General features: G+C 34.0%; 1 protein-coding gene across 1 annotated transcript in view; it reads left to right on the top strand.

Moving 5' to 3' along the window:
- Window positions 1-14,857, top strand: part of LOC105229778 (midnolin homolog) — a 73,773-nt gene extending 58,916 nt beyond the window's left edge. Inside the window, exons 3-4 of the mRNA XM_049454246.1 lie at window positions 11,172-13,073; window positions 13,151-14,857. Coding sequence (XP_049310203.1) covers window positions 11,172-13,073; window positions 13,151-13,792 — 2,544 coding nt within the window. The 3' untranslated portion in view covers window positions 13,793-14,857. The remainder of the gene's footprint in view (window positions 1-11,171; window positions 13,074-13,150) is intronic.
- The last annotated feature ends 8,580 nt before the right edge of the window (window positions 14,858-23,437 follow it).

Below are 23,437 nucleotides of genomic sequence, written 5' to 3'. Positions count from 1 at the left end.
AAAATTATTTACTTCGCTAAAATTTCTCAGTAAGTGCATATAATAAGAAGGTCAGGATCCTGAATTGATTTTGAATAAGTTCTCGGGACACCGATTTCATCTTAAACCAATTTTCGGGATTGCGAAAATATTTTTCTTCACTAAAATTTCTCAGTATTTGCATATAACGCACAAAAGAAAGTATCGACCTTTTTTTCGGGCTCCCGAATTATCAAACTTTTATTTCGGGATCCCGAATTCAACGTAAATCAGTTTTTTCGCTTTTCATCACTATCAAAATACAATAAACGCATATAACGAGCAATTTTATTGAACAGCACATCTTCAATTCGCCACAAAGTCACGCCTTTTTAAATAAAAGTAAATACCGCAATAAAGGCTAGTTAAAAAAAATTAATGATAATTAAATTTGCTGGAAACTATTAATACTTAGCACGCCTTTTAAATGAAGCCTGCCTGATGTAAATATATATGTATGTACATAATGTATAGAGTAAATATACAGGTGCTTGGGTGGCGCGCGCTCAGTTTGGCGTCGCCTGTCATCCGGTCATTTAGTGGCGACTACTGCGCTTGGCCGCCACATATGGTGGATGCCGTCAGCGCGTTGTAAACGAAGCGTATAATATGTACTTATGCACATTTGGATTTTTATTGGGTCACTGTGTCAATAAGCTTATTAAAAAATGAAATGGAATGCAGGGAAAACAAAAGTAAATCGCGATAATAATTACTTACGAAGATATGACGATGATGGCGGTGACGAACAGAACACCATGAAGAAGAAGAAGAAGAGAGTGGTCAGTGGACAGTAGCAATGTGTCAAAACAAAAGCGATTACTACACTTGAAAAGCTACTGGCTTATGTTTGCGCATATATTTGTTGTTTGCAAATAAATGTGCTTATGAAGGACTTTCAAAAAACACAACAACACAAAAACAAAAAGTGATCATCATAATAATTGCGCCGAAGCATCACTCGAAACGAAATGGAAATGATTAATTAACCCAGACCTTTAAAAAATGCGGGCACATGTGGAGAAGAAAATGACTAAAACGACGCAGCAGCGAGAGTCATCGCATATGTATGTATGTATATGCATATTTCCAAATTTACATACACACACACGCACACAAAATGACGGAGATGCGATACTTTTATTGCAAAATTCAGCAAATTTCAACAGCAGCAAGCTCAACGTCTCTCTAAAATCAGCCAAAAAAACAAACACAAAAAAAAATTGCAAAAATCTCACAACAACACTAACAAAGACCTCTTACAGTCGACAGCCAACAGGCAATCAGTCGGTTTGGGTGGCGACGCGGGCGCAGTGCAGCGGCAAATTTGAAACAAAGACAGCAGCGAGCAGCGCAGCGCAGCACACACCGTATATGTATGTACTTTATATGCATGTTTGTGTATACGTGTACGCCAGCGCTTGGAAAGTCGAGCAGTCGAATTTAAAATACCTTCAATGTCAGCGATATCGAAATATGCGCTTATATACATGTAACAAAAACAACAACAACACAAAAAAGCACGCTAAAAATCTGCACACAAATATTAGACAAAGACAACGTAGTAAAATAAAATTGAATCAAAAAATGTTAAATATTCGCGATAAGCTGTTTTTTGTTGTCTAGTGGCGGCGTCGTCAGCGTTGCTACGCGCGGCGATACCCCGCGGCGGCGCAATTGCTGCTGATAAGTGTGCTTAACCGGCGGCGCCAAGGCAATCGAAAAATTTTAATTTTTTTATTGAAGTGATATAAAACACACACTCACATGTGTACATGCGCTTGAAAGTACTCCTTTGTCATCGCGCATTTGATTGCGAAGAAATTGGGGGAAATTTACTAAGCAACAAAGCTCGCTCATGCCTTTGATTTCAATCGCATGCATTTAATCACTTCAATTGATCAGCAGCGCGGTCAGGTGTTGCGCGCCGTCTTGTTCGCTAATCGCTGGTGAATATTGTGGTGGCTTGCAATATGTCAAATGGTCAGACATAAGTGAATGATGCGGTATATTGATGCCATAGATACATACATATGTATGTGTATTGGCCACGTGTAGTTCATTAGTTTCATATATTTTGTAATAATTATTATTAATTTTTAATATTTTAATTTTTTAAATTATTAATTTTTTTATAATTATTAACTTAAATTTTTTTAATTATAAATTATTTTTTTTTAATTACAAATTATGTTTTTTTATATTTTTTTTTTACTTTTTTTACTTTCATATATTTTATAATAATTATTATTATTTTTTAATATTTTAAATTATTAATTTATTTTTTTTTAATTATTAATTTTTTATTTTTTTTTTGTAATTATTAACTTAATTTTTTATTATATATTAATTTTTTTTTTAATATTTTTTTTTTTTACTTTTATACATTTTATAATTATAATAATTGTTTTTTAATATTTAAAATTATTCATTTAATTTTTTTATAATTATTAATTTAATGTTTTTTAATTAATTATTTAATTTTTTTAATTATAAATTAAAATTTTTAATAGTTTTTCTTACTTTCATACTTTTTATAATAATAATTATTATTATTTATTTAATATTTGAAATTATTCATTTATTTTTTTTTAATTTTTTTATAATTATTACCTTAATTTCTTAATTTTTTTTTATATTTTTTTTTTACTTTTTTACTTTCGTACATTTTATAATAACAATATTTTTAATATTTTAAAGTTTTAAATTATTAACTTAATCTTTTTTTTATTAATTTATTTATTTTTTCAATTATAATTATTATTATTATTTTTTTTTAATTATTCATATTTTTATTTTGTTTTAATTATTAGGTTTTTTTTTAATTATAAATTTAATTTTTTTTTTATTTTTTTTTCTGACACCACCTAATTTTTTTTTTCAAAATTATTTTTAAAAATAGTATAAAAGCCCTTCAAAGTCAACATTCTTTACATAACCTCAACTATTTTTTCGAGTCTATCTCATAGCTATATCATTTTTGAGCTGAAGCCGAGAACGAAAAGTAGCCCTACTAATCTAAGTTCTGCAGTTTTCGATACAACCTCAAGTTTTTTCCCAAAAATTACCTCTGAAAGCAACAAAAAAATGTTAAGCTGTACATATTTCAACAAAATGTTAAAAAAGTATGATTAGTAATAGTAAATTAATGCTGCTTTTAGACTGAAAATAACAGCAAACTGCTAATAAAACAATATTCTACATAACCTCAATTATTTTTAGGAAGCTATCTCACAGCAATACCAATCGTGACTGATAAAATGACTGCAATTGCTAACTTTTTTCACCATAACCTCAAATTTTATTTTTTAAATAATTAATTTTTGACTGAAAACCACCACTGATATCGATAATAAGAGCTGATAATCATGATTATTTAGTAGAAAAATGTATAGTAATTACTTTCACCAAAATAAATTATAGTTATAAATATGTATATAAAGACTTTCAAAAATTATTTTGAAATAATAATTTTTCTGTCGCTGCTTTCAGCAACAAAATGTCCACATTATTGAAATGCTTACCAATTTGAATAAACAAATTTGCATATACATATGTATATGCCATGTAGTATATATAAAATACCGCTTATATGTAATATGTATGTACTATGTACATACAAACAATTGAAAACAAAAATAAACTCTTCATTTTCGCTCTGCTTTGATTGAAATATGCAATTTATTATTTCCATCGGGACGATGCACAAATCTACATATGAATATACATTCATACAAATATATACCATAGATAAATGAAAACAATAGTGTTCATATATGTACATATTTATATGAATAAATGTAAGTAATAAGCGTTGCACTTTTGCTTTCATTTCGCTTGGCCGCATCTACATACACACATACATACAGGCATACAGCCGTACATATAAATCACATATAGTATGTGTAATACAAAGTCATAATAAGCTGTAGAAAATGGTGAAAATGAAAAGTGTATCTATTTTGGTGTGTACATATGAAATTTACAAAATAAATTTTAACGCCACGATTAATGGCTTGTAGCAACAGACATGCTTACATACATACATATGGATGTATAGTATGTAGAAATACATTTGTATGTTAATTTTTTTGTACATTTTATTTAAATTATGCCAGAGCAATATTTTTGAATTTTTTCCAACCGTGGATAAGTGAGTGAGGTAGACGCAAAATCTGTATTTGCATGTGGACTTTTGCTTAAATTTTCATATACAGGGTGAGTCAAACAAAAAAAAAATTTAAAAATTAAACATTTTAAATGCTTTCGAAAATTGGATTTAGCTGTAGTAGCATGTTTTTCATACATTTGGTGCTTAATTCTTGTCTGCTGAAATATTTGTCATGATGAAAGCATCAAATGACAAATGACAGCTGTCAATTTGCAAATAAGGATCTGCAATTTCAAATAAATCAAACATTAAGTTGGAGTATTTTCAGATTAATGGTATACTGTGGTGTAATCTAGGTTTTAGATAATTTTTTAAAGGATATGACAAGTGACAAATAACTGCTGTCAGCTGAAAATCAATATATAAACAGTTTAAAATTGAAATGTAAAGAAAACGTCGGTTACTATAGAACTTTAAAATAGAACTTTGGTTTGTTTTTTTTTGAGTAATCAAATTTTTCGATTAGTGATAGATGACAGCTGACAGCAGAAAATCAATACATAAACTCTTTAAATTAAAATGTAAGGAAAACATATGCTATTAAAGAACTTTTTGAGTTTAATGGTGTTCTTTTGAGTAATTAAATGTTTCGATACACTTTTTTCGCATATGACAAGTGACAGATGACAGCTGATTGCAGAAAATATAAAAATATGTCACAGTTTTTAGCATTTTTTATCAGCTCATATTATCACTACTCACACTATCTTTTCAAAACATATTTTAGTTGATGGCAGGTGACAGTTGACAGCTGACGGCAGAAAATTATTATGTTAAGCGGGATATATTAATTTTAAGCAAAATTTTTTTGAGTATTATTAGCCGATTTTTTGAATATGAACTTTTTGGTTACTAAAATTAAGCTGGGGTTAAGTTTTCTTTTTTCAAAACGCTGAAATATATGACAGGTGACAGCTGGCAATTAGTTATTTAATTTATAATTTGAGATTTCATAACTCATGGTTGCTTAAAAGTGGTCATAGTCTGGTAGTAAAAAAGCGTATGCCAAGATTTTATATGCATATTACTACAGTGTTAGCCTAATTAATGGAATCACAAAAAAAATTAAATAAAAACAAATTTATTATTTATGTATATAAAGAAATTGGAAAAAATATCATCAACTGTATGTGTCAATCTGCCCAAAGCTTAAGGTTTTTGGCAAAAGTTTAAATGGTATGACTGGTGACAAATGACAATTAATTGTTTAAATTAAAATTTATGATTACACTAAAAAATATATTATTTATATAAGAAAAAATCTATACTCAATTGTGCGTGTCAATCTGCCCAAAGGTTAAGCTTTTTGGCAAAAGTTTAAATGGTATGACAGGTGACAAATGACAATTAATTGTTTAAATTAATATTTTTGATTACATAACTACTGGGTATTAAAAACTGGTCATAAGTAGTGGAATAAAGAAAGCGTACGTCAAAATTTTATATACACGTGACAACAATGTTAGCCAAATTAATGGAATCACTTAAAAAAAATGTATTAAAAATAAAAATAATTGAAAAAAATTAAAGAAAATTATTTAAAAAAATATATATTAAAAAAAAAAATTTAAAGACTAAAAAAAATATTTAAAACAAAATATTAAAATAAATATTAAAAAAAAAATAAATATTTATAAAAATTAACAAAAAAAAAAAATATTAAAAAAATATTAAAAAAAAATATAAAAAAATTTAAAGACTAAAAAAAATATTTAAAACAAAATATTTAAAAAAATATTAAAAATATAATTAAAAAAATAGTTAAAAAAATATTAAAAAAAATATTTGAAAAAAATTTTAAAAAAGAAAATATTTTCAAAAAACATTAAAAAAAAAATCCCCCATTGTATGTGTCAATATGTTCAAAGTGCAAATGCAAATGTCTGTATACGTCAAAAATAATTTGTATGTACGCCAGCGACGCATTACATCAGCTGCAAGAAAAAAGCGAAAAAAATATTCAAACAAAACTGAACAAAATAGAAATCAACCACATAAATAGATTTAGCAAGTCGAACTATGTGTGTTCACTAATGTGAAATGCAAATTAAGTGCGCACAAGTCTCATTTCGAAAACTAATAAACTAATTTATGTATGCAAAGTAGTATGTGTGCGAGTGTGTGTGTGTGGGCATAAATAAAATGGTGGGAAAACTTCAACCATTTTAAGCAATCTTTTATCAATTTGAAGAAAAAAACGAAACGCGCCGTAATTAGGCGGCCATGTCATACACCACCGCATCACCAACGCTGCGGTTGGTTGTGATTGCGGTATGGCTGTTGCTAAGCGTGCAGCCGCAAGCGTTTTGTTGTGTGCAAACGATAGTTTTCCAAAAAGCCAGTCGTGCGCTGGTACACATAGTCATGTCGATTGTATTTATTTATGTATGTATTTGTGCATAGACGAATTTCGTATAATTTGTATTTAATTCGTAGTCGCGTAGACGCGCGTACCAGCTAAGCGAGCTCGTTTCATGCACGCATGCGTAAACGCGCGCACTGCGAAGCTAAACGCTGCCGCGCTGTAGCGTACAAGGCGCAAGCTCAAGCGCAAGCGGTTGCGGGGGGCTGTAGCGACAGTTAGTCAGCAAGGCAGCCCGCCGACTGTCCAATCGGCCAGTCAAAGTCGAAAGAAAGTTAGTGGCGCGCCTTTGTGCTGTTGGCTGCTTGGCTGCGGCGCGTTTCTTTTCTTTGTATGTAAAATTGAAATTTGTTTTCAGGTTTTCCTTTTGTTGTCTTTTTGTGGTTGTTGTTGTTTTTGCTTCCATAATTACATACATTTACAAAAAAGTGTACCAAGGTCAGCCAACGCCACGCGCGTTTGTCGTTTTAAATTCGTTTTCACAGGCAAATACATATCTGTCTCTATAAATGTGTGTGTGTGCGTGGCTATTTTGTTGTTGTAAATCCGAAAATCCACAATATAACGCGACAGCGGTGCGATTGACAACAAAAAGCACACCAGTTGCGTCATCGTTACAAGCGACATGCATGTGTATGTGTGTTTTTGTATGTTTGGTAAATATGAGCAGCGAGAAATTGAAATAAAATGCACGCCAGCAACTCGCTTACATACATACATACTTTACATATATACAGTTGCGGAGATAAACAAAGGTAAAAAGCGTGAAAATCGACGCAAACGAATTTGACGACGACGAAAAACGCCAAGCGCCACACCACACACAAGCCTTGCTTCACTACCATTTACATACATATACATAACTACATTTGTATATACAGTTATGTATGCCTACTTGTAACTTTTATGCCTCTAACAATACCTCCAAGCACTCATAAAGATAAGCGTGAAAGCTTAGCCGTTTACAATTCCATATTACATTAGTTCGCTATTACACGCGCCAGCCGCTATAAATCTACATACTTACATACATACATGCATACTTGTTGTATTTGCCGTAACTTTGCTTTAGACAATTTTTTCGTTTCACAAAAAACACGTGTTTTCTTTGTTTTAAGCCGAAAAACCGGCCGCAACTGGTTTAATACTTTTTATGTTCTTCACTTCGTTTAATTGATTATCTAATTGTGCGTTTAGTATAAAGCTTTTGTGGCGTATGAGATCATCTTACTAGCCGGTAATATTATTTGAAATATTTGGCTTGCGTAAGGCGTATTTATTTCACACGAAATTCTGCTATTATTCACGTTTTTGTGCTGAATGCGGCAACTTTGCGATCTCTGCTCACACAAAAGTTGCGCCCACGAAGCTTAGCAAGCTCACAAAAGCTCTTTAGTGTTAAAAAATTACAGTGTTAATTGTTATCTACCGCTATTTTAAAGAGACTTTGTCCAAGAAATTACTTACCAGCGAAATAAAAACCTATTTTTTGAGGCTTATGTTAGGTTAGGTCGCATTAAACATACATAACGCAGAAGCACTGTGAACACTGCTCTTTTGTGATACCAAAACTACTAGATACGGCTCACTAGACACACAATATACCATTTTGGTCGACCTCTATCTGACATTTTTTCGCATTATTCCATCAGTGTAAAACTTTTCTGTTTTCTCGCCGAAAAACTGCGCCAAGTAATTTTCACATGCCTCTCTTCAAGCCAACTTTACTTCATTAAGACAGTTCTGCATTGACCGAAACTAATACTAGTCCTATGGTGCATGGTCAGGAATATATGGTGGATGCATCAAAACGTCACAGCCAAGCTCTCTCAGTTTTTGCCGCGTCATCAAAGATGTGTGTGTTCTAGCGTTGTTCTGATGGAAGGCGAAGCCCTTTCAGTTGATCAGTTATGGCCGTTTTTTTCATTGCTTTTGTTGAGAGTAAAATGTAGAATCAATCATTCGACCAGACTGGAGCAGCTCATAGTGGATGATTCTTTTCCAATCCCACCAAACACTCAGCATAACCTTTTGAGGCGTCAATCCTGGCTTTGCGACCATTTGTTGAGCTTCACCACGCTTGGACCATGATCTTTTTCGCACATTATTGTCGTATTTGATCCACTTTTTGTCTCCTGTTACCATTCGCTTCAGAAATGGTTCGATTTCATTTCGTTTCAGCAAAGAATCGCAGATGTTAATTCGGTCCATTAAATTTTTCACAGACAATTCATGTGGTACCCAAACATCGAGCTTCTTTTTGTAGTCAGCATTTTTTAAATGGTTCAAAACCGTTTAATGATCAATGTTAAGTTCCTTAGCGATGTCATGGCTGCTTATGTGACGGTTCTGGTCAATATTTTCCATAATTTCGTTGACTTTTTCAACGATAGGTCAACCAGACCGAGATGCATCTTTCTCATCGACATTTCCAACGTCTTCGCATGCTTCAAAAATTTCATTGGTGGCTTGCGTGGCATTCTTCCATTTTTTATACAAAATTTTCAAAATATAACGAATTTCTTCATTATTTTCACTCATTTTTGAACAGCTGTGACTTTTTTTTTAACTTCCCCGAATTTATTTTTGTTTTGGTTGAATGAAGCTTAAAATCTTACCTTTTCCAGTCACTATATAGTATGACACAATGTGATTGATAGCACTAGAGATATACGACTGCAACGACATCTATTGACAAAATACGAAAATACTTTTTCGACTACCCAATATAAATCGCTCAGACAAATATGTTTACCCTAAACTAGTCCCTCAGTGTTTGAGATATCGAGCTGAAATTTTGTGCAAATATTTTTCTCCGTAAGAAGCTGTTAATTTACTGGAACTGCCGATATTGGATCACTTTGGCATATAGCGGCCTTAGAAATCGAGCGATCAAAATCAAGTTCTTGTATGAGAAACTTTTTTATTTGAAAAGATATCGGTATGAAATTTGGCATGGATTAATGTCTGAGGTAGCGTCACAATCTCCACAGAAATTGTTCAGATCGGACCACTATAGCATATAGCTGTCATACAAACTGATCGATCAAAATCAAGTCCTTGTATGAAAAATTTTTTTATTTGACAAGATATCGCTAAGAAATTTGGTGTAAACTATTATACGAGCCATCGATACAAACTGCGAACAAATTGTTCATATCGGATCACTATATCATATAGCGGCCATAGAAACATACCGATTAGGATCAAGTTTTCGTGCAGAAAACTTTTTTATTTGTGAAGGATAACTTGTTTTAGTTTCGCTTTCTAAAACAATAGCAACAAATATCTTCATAATCAATTCATTTTTGTTGTAATATGTGCTCAGCCTTAGTTTTGGGCGTGAAAGCGTGTATTGCATATGAGTTTACGATTCTGTTCCAACAATTAAGAAAATAATAAATCAATTTAAGGCACACATTAACCCATATTTACTTGCGCTTAATTGTTTTACACATAATTACAACAAAAACACATTTATTTATACTTGATTGACGGCAATATTATATTATTTATCTGGATGCCTGCATACAAACATATGCGCAGCGCATGTGTGGGTGTGTTTATAGTATTTGTTGTCATTGAAATAATTTTTACGCGCAATTCATATGCGCCCCATTTACTATACGCGTCCGCGCCCACGCCCACATGCTGGCCAGCGCAATTCATTTAATCATTGCAATGCGTTTTATTTGCTACAATTTACATTGCCAACAAACATACATACAAACATACAGACATACGTACATACTGCAGCGCCATTATGTCACTTGTAAAACAATCAAATATGTACCGTTGTTGGCGCGCGGGCGCGAGCTCGCACATTCGCAAACGAAAGGTGTTGGTGGCGGAGGCGGGCGTAGCGGCGTGCACGCTAGCCGCTGACAGGCAATCAAGAATGAAATCATTTGGTGACGCGGCGCTGGCTTTCCTTTTTTGCACTTTATTAATGAGAGCGATTGCACATCACACACATGTACATGCATATGCATGTGTGCAAATGCGCTTTTGCATGTGCGTGTGTATGTGCGCGCCAATATGCCCACAACCATGTGCATGCATGCGTTTTATTTACTTATGACACTGACATTGACCCACCTACGCGGCAGTTGCTGTTGCGTCGCGTCTCTTCACCGCGCTCCGTTGTTCACTCATGATGCGCCGCGCTGTTACTTTAATTAAAAGTGCCAACTACAGACAGGCGTGTTTTGCACATTGTTGTTTTTTCATTCCTCTTACTTGTTGTTGTTGTTGTCTGCGCTCTTACATAACGCGTAGTGGTCGCGCGCATTTGCTTTTATGCCTTTATATGTGCATCTTTCGTTTTTTTCTTGCTCGAGTTGACTGCAAATATGTGCATGTGGCTGCAGTGAGTCCCGGCACGCGTCATTAACACAGCGCCACACCCACAAGTGAGGCTGCTGGCAAGGCGCTGCGTGTGACCACCGACTGTTGTATGAGCGCGCATTACTAGCAGGATTTTTAGTGCCGACGCGCGCGCACACTTGTTTGCTCATAGTTACAAATAAATTTGTTTTGACTACAAGAATGATATAACTCAAAAATACTAAATTCACTTAAATTTCCACAAAACCATTATTAATTGCGCTTTCTTTACAGGCCCAACGTCCCGAGAACACCGTCATGCAGGCTTTGGAGTCACTCAACGACTCGCAAGTGAACGATTTTCTCAGCGGCAAGACACCATTGAATCTAAGCATGCGCCTTGGCGATCACATGATGCTCATACAACTGCAATTGAGCACCGTGAATCCGGCAAACGGCAGCGGCTCAGCCACAGCTGGCAGCAGTTGCTCCAGTGGCAGCAGCAGCTCCGCCGCGTTGCGCGCACGTTCGAGTCAGCGCAATAATCGCTCCGCTTTGGCGGCTGGTCACAGTCACAACCACCACCATCATCATCATCATCACCATCACCATCAGCAGCAGCAAGCAACAGCTGGCGCCACCGCTTCCAACAACACGTCCGCTACTACAAACACAGGCGCCGCCGCCTCATCAAATATCGTCGTTAGCCAGCAGCAGCGCAGCAATGGCACCACAACAGCTGCCGCACGCTTGCCGGTTAGCAGCAATGGCACACTGAAGAGCTCCGATCTCAGTTCGTTTCTCAGCAAGCGCGACTATGAGAATCTGCAGAGCATTGTGAAGAGCATTGCCATGTCACAGCCGGCGCGTCTGACATCACCGCCGCTAAGTCAAATGTTGGCGCAGCATGTGCGTCAGTGCGCGCCCAGCAATGTGCCCTCCTCGCTGGCACAACCAGTGGCGGCCGCCGCCAACAATGCAGGCTTCCACAGCGCGCGTGCTGCCAGCACGGCGGACAGCAACGCCGCGAGCGCATCGCCACTGCTCGAACAGTCACCCATCAAATCGCTATCGAATCTGGTGTCGAGTCCAATCAAAACGGCCGCCATAAAGAGCATTCCCATCACGAAGGCTGGTTGCAGCGGCAGCGCTTGTGAGAGCAGCAGCAGCGCCGCGGCCAACAGCAGCGCCATGGATACAGCATGCCAGGATCCTATTGCCGCCAAGCTAACATCGTGTCTGTGTACACGTCTCAACGGCCGCACAGCCGGCAAGGATGACAGCTGCATGGACACCACCACAACGAGTGGCGCCACAAGCGCAGAGGCAATGATTACAGAGTGCAGCAGCAGCGCGGTAGCTGAGCCACAAACACCAACAACAACATCAGCGTTGCAGAAGCTTGTTGCGGGAGGCAGCACGCCCGTCGCCGCCACCTTACACAAAACGGCTAATAATCCCATAACGCGCTCGAAGCATCGCAGCCATCACCACCACCACCACCATCATCATCACCACCATTACCATCCTCAGCAGCACCAACAACAGCAGCTACAAGCCAAGACGCTAACGCCATTAGTGCGCCCAAAGGCCAGCACTAGCCCACTGCCGCGTCCCATTCCTTTGACTACGCGCAGCTTGGAGGAGAGTGGAGTCGGCGCTGATGCGGACACGAAGACGCCGGCAGCGCCTGCCACAGCCACTGGCGCCACAGCGACGCCGCTCACAGCAACACCAACAACAACAGCCGCAACAAACGGCGTTGCCGCCGAATTAGACGATGCAGGCGTTACAGTCTCGGATTCGCGCACGCTTGCCGAGGCCTCGCGCAATCTCACACAAACGCTGCGCAAACTCTCGAAAGAAGTCTTCACCAACAAGATTGATTTATCCAGCAGCGAGGAGGCACCGCGCAAAAGCAATTCGGGCGCAGTTATTGAATCGATGAAGAACCATGGCAAAGGCATCTACTCCGGCACCTTCTCGGGCACACTCAATCCAGCGCTGCAGGATCGCTACGGGCGCCCGAAGCGTGACATCTCTACCGTTATACACATTCTGAACGACTTGTTGAGCGCCACACCGCAATATAGCCGCGGCGCGCGCATCAGCTTTGAGACACCAAGCGGTTCTTCCGCGGCCAGCGGCGCTTCAGGCAGCAACGGCACCGCCGTGCATGGCATACGCAGCAAGCAGGTGAGTAAACCGTAGACATACACACACACATACATATATGATATGCAATACTAACATATTTACACATTTGCTTGCAGCTCTCGCTGAAGCACCACTACCACCACCACCAGCACGCACAGTCCTGCGTGAAATGCCTCAAGTCGCAACAGCAGCACGGCAGCGCCAGCGCTTGCACTTACGGCGAATGCAACGGTCACTACGCCGGCGCTAAGGCCACAGCAACAACCAGCCGTAGCTGCTGCAAAGACAGCGCTGCCGCCAACGCCACCAGCACCAACGCCGTCAATGAGCGCACCGTCTGCAATTGCCGCTACCGCAACAACACGGAGACGGGCGAACGCGAGGTGGAGCAAATGTGCCAGAAATGCACGACCGACATGGAGAACACCAAAATGAAGTCGAAGATCGATCAGCTGCGCCAGGTGATGCTGCAGAGTAAACAGCGTCGTGAGGCGCGCAAATTGAAGGGTGCACCCTATGGCGCACGCGCCGTCGGCACACCTGCCAAACCGGCAACCACTTTGGCACCCACCGCCACCGCCGTGGCTGCTGTCTGCGCCAATGCCACGAATACGTCATCAGCTATGAACGCAAATGCCTCGTCCTCGGCTCTGACAAGCTCACCGCAGCTGGCAGCCACAAGCAACAGCAACAACACCACAGCGCCCAGCGAGGTATCGCCCAATCACATTGTGGAGGAGGTGGACACGGCTGCTTAAATCCATTTTAATTGCCTGCAATTGCTGCTAAACTATAATAACAACAGCAACAACAACAACAGCTACAACTGTGTACATGAGGAAGCTCACCATTATTCACCATTTGTCCTAACTTGTAGCATTTATTAGTTTATTCATTAGGAGAATCATCAGCCTCAGCGCTTTTGTGCAAAAGAAGCGCGAAGGCAACAACAAAAAAAAACCAAACAATTCAATACAAAATTTATTGCATAATAATGTTTAGTGCAAGAAATGTTTATTGACGGCAGCGCGAATATCCAACTGAGTCAACTGAATTTACAATTTACAAATATTTAACAACAACAACCACAAATAAGCAAAAATAATGCTGTTTTGCAATTAAAAAATAATTAACTAAAAAATTTCAAAAAATTTAATGAAAAAATCGAAAATATAAATTTTTTTTGTTAATTTATACAAAATGTTAGTTTTGTATTTTTTACTTTATAAGTAGTAAAAATTGGAAATGTATGTAGACAAAATTTAAAAAAATATTAAATTCACTAAATTCGCTGAAATAGAGAAAATTATTTAGTTAATTGCAAAATTATAGTAAAAAATAGTCGCACTTTATATAAAAAATAAATTAATTAATATGACACTAAAAATATGCAAACAAAAAAAAAAAAACAAAAAACATTTTGAATTAAACGCTGAAAAATAATATTTAATTAATTGACATTGTTTGTAACCTAAAAACGCAAATATCGTGTTTACAACAACAATTAACTACTATTAAAGCCTAAAATCTGGAATTTGCGTGCGAAAATATTTCAAATAATTTCAAATAAAAATTCGCTGTATAATTTAATTAGTTTAATGTGCAACTTGTAATTTATGTAAATTAAAATTAAAGAAAAAAATTTTCAAAAATAATGCAGAAAACGCATACTGAATTTATTACCGAAGCAGCTTGTAGCGAAAACCAACAATTTACGCGTCCACTTGTTGAAAAACGAAATAATTTTTGCATTTCTTATGGTGTACCATTACTATTCACACGCAGTGTACGCTGGCAGCTTTTGTACTTACAAAAACACATTTTTATTAAAAACTTTTTTTTGAGAATTTCACATTTTAATAAAAATTTAGTTGCGTCGGTTTTGAACTACTAAGAAATAGTACAGTGGTTGTGAAAACTATGCGCTGGTGGCTCTTAAAAAATTATTTTACTGCGAAATTTGCTGGCTCGTGAAGAAAATATTATTTTACGCTTTCGAAAACATATTTTTATTAAAAAATGTACAATTTTGTAGTTTCGATAATATATTTTGATACGAAATTTACAATTTTGAGCTTTCGAAAACATATTTTTATTAAAAAATATAAAACTGTAATTTCGAAAATACATTTTTGCTTTGAAATAAGCAATTTTGTGTTTTCGAAAATGCATTTTTCTTTGAAATATGCAATTTTGTGTTTTCGAAAATACATTTTTGTTTTGAATTTGCAATTTTGTGCTTTCGAAAATGCATTTTTCTTATAAATTTGCAATTTTGTAAGGTCGAAAATACATTTTTTGGAAAGTAAATATTATTTTTTTTTATATGCAATTTTGTATTTTCGAAAATGCATTTTTGCTTTGAAATATGCAATTTTGTGCTTTCGAAAATACATTTTTGCTTTCAAATATGCAATTTTGTGCTTTCGAAAATGCATTTTTGCTTTGAAATATGCAATTTTGTATTTTCGAAAATGCATTTTTGTTTTGAAATATGCAATTTTGTGCTTTCGAAATTATTTTTATTACTTAACGAAATACAGCATTTGGCAGGTTCACGCGTTTGGAACCAATATTAATAAAAAAGAAACTATTAAAAAATAATTTTAAAAATATTGAATATTTTTTTTTTTAATTTTTCCAAAAATTAAATTTAAAAAATATGTTGTGAAGTAAATTAAAATTGCACCAGTGTAAACTAGAAAAATATAAGAAATAAATATGTATATTTTCCTTTATAGACTATAACAATAAGTTACTATAATTGAAATTATAGCACAAAACTTTTGCGCGCATAGCAAATTCCGTTAATTCGAAAACTAAATTTTTCGAAAACTTTTCACAAACTGTATTGAAATTGTATATGTAAATTATAACGTTGATCAAAGTGAATTCCTTTACTTTAAAATTTTATTTAAAAATATTACAAAATTAAAACAAAAACTTGTACACTGTGAGCCAGCAAATGCAAAGAAAAGCTACAATAGTAAGCAGTAAATTAGAAAAAATGCAGCAAAAGTATGATTCAGCGAGCAAGAAAAATATCTTTTAACTAAAAATTTGCAAGAAAATGTTGCTATAAAAAATTATAGCAATAAAAATTTGCTATAATAAAAGTTATAGCGCTAAAAATTACCGAAGGCTTCAAAAAAATCCAAAAATGCTACAAAAGTATGTTTTAGCTTGTGAGAAAAAGGGTTTTCAATAAAAAATTTGCAAGGGAAAGTTGCTATAATGAAAATTTTAACAATTTAAAGTTGCTATAATAAAAATCATAGCAATAAAAAGTTGCTATAATAAAAATTATAGCAATAAAAAGTTGCTATAATAAAAATTATAGCAATAAAAAGTTGCTATAATAAAACTTTTAGGGCTAACAACTGCTGAAGGCTTTGGAAAAAATTCAAAAATGCAAGAAAATCATGCTCTAGCTTGTGAGAAAAAGTTTTTTCAAACAAAAATTTACAGGAAAGAGTTGTTATAATAAAAATTATAGCGCAAAAATTTGTTGCGTGCTGCAAAAAAATTGGAAAAATTTTGCATATTAAAAAACTAATAATTTTGTGCCAACAAAAAGTATTCTTTGCAATAATTTAATACATTTTTTCACAGAATTAAAAAAAAACAGCGTACTAAGTTTATTTTCCTACTTATTGCATTCGAAATTGACAAACTTGCAGCGTTTTGCACACAATTTACTAAATAATAAATAAGTACTAGCTACAACTTAACATACATACATACAAATATGTTTACTAAAACCAGTTTATATGTGCATACCGTTGTGTATGTATGCAACTAATTAACAATTGTGCAATCGTTAATGTGTCTGTGTGTGTACAATTGTTCATTTATAATATAAAAACTAATTTATGTTTAAGCAGAAACGATGAAATGTTATGTAACTTTGCATTAGTTGTTTAGTTTTTTGTCTTGTTTTTTGCCTGTCAAACACTTTGCAAAAACAACAATAATACATTATATATATATAAATATGTTTTTTTTTTTGGGTATATGAGTTATTGTAATTTTGTTAGTGTAAAATTTAGCCTGTACACACCTACTAATTCATAATGAATTTTATGTTAGAAGCGCGGCGGGAGCGCCGGGAGAAACGTATGTGTTGCTAGTAACTACTTATTCTACTTATAATTAAATGAATATTTGCTTAAATGCTATTTTGCATAAACAATATGTATGCATTATGAAAATATATGTATGTTGCGCTTTAAAAGAGTTATGTATGTATGTAGTAGAGTTGGTTTTGTTTTTTTGGAAGACCAGTTATATTTAAAATTACACACACACACATTTATATAATTACATTTATATATATAATATACTTCTATGTATAGTTTTAATTGTTCCCTAGGCACTACAGTTACCCCCATTGTTAAACCTTGATTCTTGATTAACTGCATATAATTTCTAACCTCAATTGTTTCATGTTTTGCCCAATTATGTACGCCTACAATATATACATACATACAGTTGTTAGTGCAGCAAATGTTTACCGTTATGCGTAATTTGTAATACTTTATGCGCTTTTCTTTATTATTGGTCGTTTTTCTCGCTCTTACTCTCTCTTCACTCTCTTGCAGCTGTATGCTTATGTGTTACCTTTGTCGCCTTTGAATTGAAAATTATTCGCTTTACATTGCAATTTAGTTAATTTAATTTGCAATTTATGTTAAATTTTAATTATTAAATATGTCTAGTTACATACACACTTACACATATATACTACATACATATGTATATGCTAATAATAAATACTTTATGTAATTGAAAATAAAAACTTAGTGAAATGGTATATTTAGTTTGAACAAAAAACAAAAAAAAAAAACAAATTCGTTTTATTTTTAAAAACTTGTGTAGTTGTACGGCGGTGTTATTGTTGTTGTAATATGAATACAATGCGCTTTTGGGTATAATTGTTCTCTTACAATATTCAAAAATCGCTGATAATCCAAAATTATCTCTTGTTGTTGGCTTCACTTTAAAGCAGAAGAGCAGAGTCCAGGAGATTTTAAAGGCGTAGGCAATCACGACAACACCCTGTGCCAGTGTATTTTGAAAATATTTTTAGTATTTTTATATCAGCTTGAGATTTACATACTGAAGAAAGTAGCTGGGCTTTCTCGAAAAAAATTGGTTTAAAGTAGATTTTTGTAATAACTGTTGCTAAGGCAGTTTTATAAAAAGATAAGTGTTCTACAGAAGGCTTCAAACCATGGATTTCCTAAGATTCTGTTCTTTCCGAAAGTTAGCGAGGTACCTAAAAGTTTCTGCAGATATCATTAAAGTGCTCAAATACATGCTGGCTGCACGTTTTCGACGGTGATCTGGGCTCGCTCTCAAACACCAATGCAAAACTGGATTTTTTTCATAGCATACCTTTAGGAGGATCACGTTAATGATATTTATTGCATTTTTAGGCAAAAATCAAGCATAAATACTAATCATTGAGTACGTTTCGGTTAAAAATTCTTTCCGTAATACTGGATTTTTTTCATAGCATACTTTTAGGCGGATCCATGATATTTATTACATAATTAAGCAAGAAAAAATTATAAATGCTAATTATTGAGTCAGTTTCGATCAAAAATTATATCCGTTAAATTGGATTTTTTCATAGCATACTTTTAGGCGGCTCAGTTTGCTTGTGATATTTATTACATTTTAGAAAAAAATCAAGCATAAATACTACTAATTGAGTTTCGATCGTAGATTCTTTCCGTTTCGAATTTGATTTCGAAAACCGTTATTTAATATCAAGAAGATATATCAGCAGAATTTGGAAAGTTTTTTAAATAACTCTGAATCAGATTTTTAGAATTCTGGCTAGTTGCAGTTCCTGTATTCTCACAAACTGACATGACTTTAAAAGGGTTTTTGAAGCTTCAGTTTTACTATCTTCTTTATTATGTGTATCTAATTCTAAGCACTTCCTTTGATCTGCTCTTGATCTTACCAATTAATAATGCGCCTTGTTTTTTATTGGCTTAGACACCGCATGTGGGAATGCGCCTAAAAGCAGACAAAAAGTACACTCTATTCAGATTTGAAAAAAATATTGTCTACTTTTATGCGCCCAAAAGTCTACTCTATTCTGATATGAAAAATGTTGCCTACTTTTAGGTGGAAATCGAACAAATTGTATAACGGTAAACTTTTTAAAAAAAAAAGATGCAAATTGATTTTAGATTTAATTTCGATTCAAATTCGAACGTCGTTTTTAGAGATATATTTGTACAGCAATCACATGGCCGATTTATTTCCAAAAATATGCTTGATGGCATGTCAGTTTGCATACAAAATTCAAATATTGTATATAATGCTTTATTTAATTTATTTTCGTGAATCATTTTTTCCGATTTGTTCACAAACTGATCACACGAATTCCATTAGTATGTATACCCTTTGCGCTGTATGTATTGGAACATTGGCAGCTGATGTTGCAGTTGTTTATCCTTTGGAAATTTCAATCTAAATTTATATCTAGTATACTTTTGGGCGCTTATTATGTATACTAAATATTTATATATTTATTTATATAATAACAAAAAATCAAATTCAAAACTATAAACGAGACACCACAGTGAATATTTATATGTATTTGTTGTAGCATATGTTAACTCCTACTGAAGTAAAAACCGAAGTACATCATCTTGGACTGCATAGTAAAATTTTTATATTGCCATAAGTAGCAAACACATACATATAAACTCGTACGTTGGTTTAGCAACTGAGTATGTTGTAGTAGCTGACAATTTGAAGCCAGTTGCGTAGTAAATTATTTGATAGTTTTAAAACAAACACAAAACAAGAACAAAAAAACAAAACATAAACAAAAAAAGTTATGAAAATGAAAAAAAATTTTAATAAAACTTTAAATAAAAATAAAATGGAGACAAAACTAAATTAATTAATTAAATATCCCATAACCATTCCAAGATATCCCTTACAAAAAAATATTCCATACAAAAAATGGTATTATTAATTTCCTTGCTTTTAGCAAAATATTGCAATTTGTTAATATTGCACAGTAAATATAATAATATAGTCAATAATATTGATATAACGGTACTTATATGCCATAGCATACCATATACATATTGCATATGGACTGGACTCCAAAGCGTAATTTCCCTTAATATTTTATATAAAAATAAAAAAAAAACTATGAAAATGATTCTTTTCCGTAAAATAATAATAATAATAAAATAACCTGAAAAATATCTTGCCATAAAAATTAAAAAAAAAAATTAAAAATACGTGCAGTAGTGTAAAAAAAGCGACCAAAAAATATAAAATAATTGAAAAAATATAAAAATAATTGAAAAAAATCAAAAAATACATATATAAAATTAATAAATAAATAAAAATATTTACAAAAATTTAACTATAAATTAAAAATTTTTTTTTTTGTATATTACAATATATTTAGAATCTGCTTAATTATTATTAATAATATGAAAAACAATAACTAAATTTCATGAAATTACAATGAGCATGAATTATGGTAATATGACATTACATAAATAAGAAAAAAAACAAAAAATTTAAATAAATAATTTTTTTTATATACATATGTATGTATTTAGCAAAAACTGTTTGTTTGCGAAGAATAGCTATGTACGTTCCAAAGAATTTTCTACAACTGTATACACCTTCATACATAAATACGTACTTACTACATACCCTTATATACATACATACCTATATAATACGGCATTTGTATGTACATATGCATGTCTTACTACAGAAATTACTATAAAACCAAATACAACTATTCGATATAAGGCAACAAAGCGAGAAAAATGCATAACATACACTAATACATATGCATATACATAAATACGTATATATAAAGAGTAAATATTTATACTAGTAACTAAATAAATAATATTATGTACAATACCTCTTCTTTATATAAACGCCGCAAAAATGCAAAACAGCTGGCAACACTTGGCTAACAGTGCATAAAGTAAATAAAAAATGAAAGAATATATAGATAAACAGCGAAAAATTAAAGATATGTAAATGAAAATTATTATTATAAAATAGAAAAAATATTTAAAAAAAAAAGAAAATTATTAAAAAATATAAAGAATATTAAGGAATATGAAAAACAATTTAAAAAATAGAAAAAAATCTTTAAAAAATAATAAGTAATAAAAAAAAACAAAGGATAAAAAAATTATAAAAAAATAAAAAAAATATTAAAATAAACAATATAAAAAAAGTATTGAAAAATAAAAAAAAAAAATATTTACAAAAAAATTATTAAAAAATAAAATAAAAACTAAAACTATATATGTATACTACAAATAAATACGAAAAATGTATCAAAGAAATCAAAACAAACATAAAATTAATGAAGAAGAAACTTATAAATATTCATGCATAAAACAATTAGCTAATAATTTACTACAACAATACAATTCGTTGCATATGTTTCGCTATCAATTAATTACAACAACAAATAAACGGAGATACATGTGCAAAATCGTTGTTGTTATTTTTTTCACTAACTGTAAATGGCTGTAAGTATCATGAATTATTAGGCAAATAGAGCAATTATTTTGAGGTTATGCCCTTTTTTTTAATAATTAATTACAATGAAAATGAAAGCGGTCCGATAAGTAATATTTCTTCGTCTTTATTGGCGTAGCCACCGCTTACGCGGTAATAGCCGGGTTTACAACAGCGCGCCAGTCATTCTTCCTTCTCGCTGTTTAGGGCCAATTTGAGATTCCAGCCTGCTTCTTCCAACAGAGTACAGGAGAGAAAGCTCTTAATCTGCTTCCCTCAGGGAGTACTGCGTCGAATACTTTCAGAGCTGGAATGCTTTCTTCCATTCGGACGACATGACCTAGTCAGCATACACGCTGTCTCTTAATTCGCTGAACGATGACAATGTCGTCGTATATCTCATACAGCTCATCGTTCCATCGCCTACGGTATCCGCCATTGCCAATGCGCAACGAATCATAAGTGTTTCAGGAAACTTTCACTCAAAAACTGGTAAAGCCGACTAATGTCTCACTCAAATGTTGAGATCGTCCATACCTCTGCAGTGTATAGCAAGACGGAGGATGATGACTGATTTGTAGAGTTTCATCAAGATAGGATGATCTCAATTGCCTAATCAGTCTGAAGTGGCACCTTTTGGCAATAGTTATTCGATGCCCAGCTGATTGATGTCCTCGGGTCGACGGGAAAAGGGCGGAGACGTGTAGGTCCTTGTGACATTTATTACAGCGGCCATATAAAGGTACACAAATTCGGTGTGGGAGAAAGACTCAGACGTCGAGTCCTGGAATTCACTCCGGTGGAAGAGCGTATAGCTACAATCCGCATCAGTGCAAAATTTTTCAACATAACATTGAAATGCGCCCACGCCCCGACGGAAGAGAAGGGCGATGTGACCATATGGCCTTTTATGAACGGCTTGTTTCACAACAGTCGGAAAATTCAGCCTGCATGGCGATATCTCTCCAAATGTGTTGAGGGTGATCGACTTCGCAGAGGTCCGAGATATTGTTATCTATAGTACTAGATTCATCCACAAGAAAATTCATTAAGCTACTTGGCTGTCTCTGGATGAAAAACTTAGAAACCAGATCGACCAAGTTGTGAAAGATGGACGACATGTCTACAGCTGCAAGTGAAACAACGACTAATGGAAGACTTCAAGACCGAAGCATACTCTAGTAGGACCCAAAGGGGTGATCTTGTAGGTAATGTCCAGAGAATACTGAAATTATGTAGGGAACGTTTCTCCATCCTGGTAAAAGACAGTGTTAGTGTTCTATTGCCCGACTATGGTGAGGTTCGTTGGAAGAACAAAAAAGCAGCAGGGCCGATGGATTATCGGCCAACCCATTCAAATACGGCGGCGAAGAACTGACAAGGTTCATGCATTAGCTTCTTTGCAAGATTGGAACCTAAGAGTGCACAGCATGACAAGCTGAATCGATTTAGTCATATCCGTAAGTCTGACTGTATACACGCCAATTAGTCCTCAGTTTTTCAGATATTGATCTGAAATTTTGCACACGCCCCTTTTCCCCCAAACGGCTGCTCATTTGTCGGAACCGTCGATATCGGACCACTATAGCACATAGTTCCTATACAAACTGAACGATCAAATACATGTCCTTGTATGGAAATTTTTTTTATTTGCCCAGATATCTTCACGAAATTTGGCGCAGATTACTATCCAAGGCAAGACTACAATCTCCGAACAAATTGTTCAGATCGGATCACTTTAGCGTATAGTTGTCATACAAACTGAACGATCGGAATCAAATGCTTGTAAGGAAAACTTTTTCATTTGACGAGGCATCTTCCGCAAATTGGGCAAAGAATAATCTCAGAGACAACACTACAATCTT

The sequence above is a fragment of the Bactrocera dorsalis genome, chromosome 4 (genome assembly GCF_023373825.1).
Source record: "Bactrocera dorsalis isolate Fly_Bdor chromosome 4, ASM2337382v1, whole genome shotgun sequence".
NCBI classification, from domain to species: domain Eukaryota; kingdom Metazoa; phylum Arthropoda; class Insecta; order Diptera; family Tephritidae; genus Bactrocera; species Bactrocera dorsalis.
The sequence above is the reverse complement of the archived record's forward strand: the minus strand, read 5'-3'. Positions and strand labels throughout refer to the sequence as shown.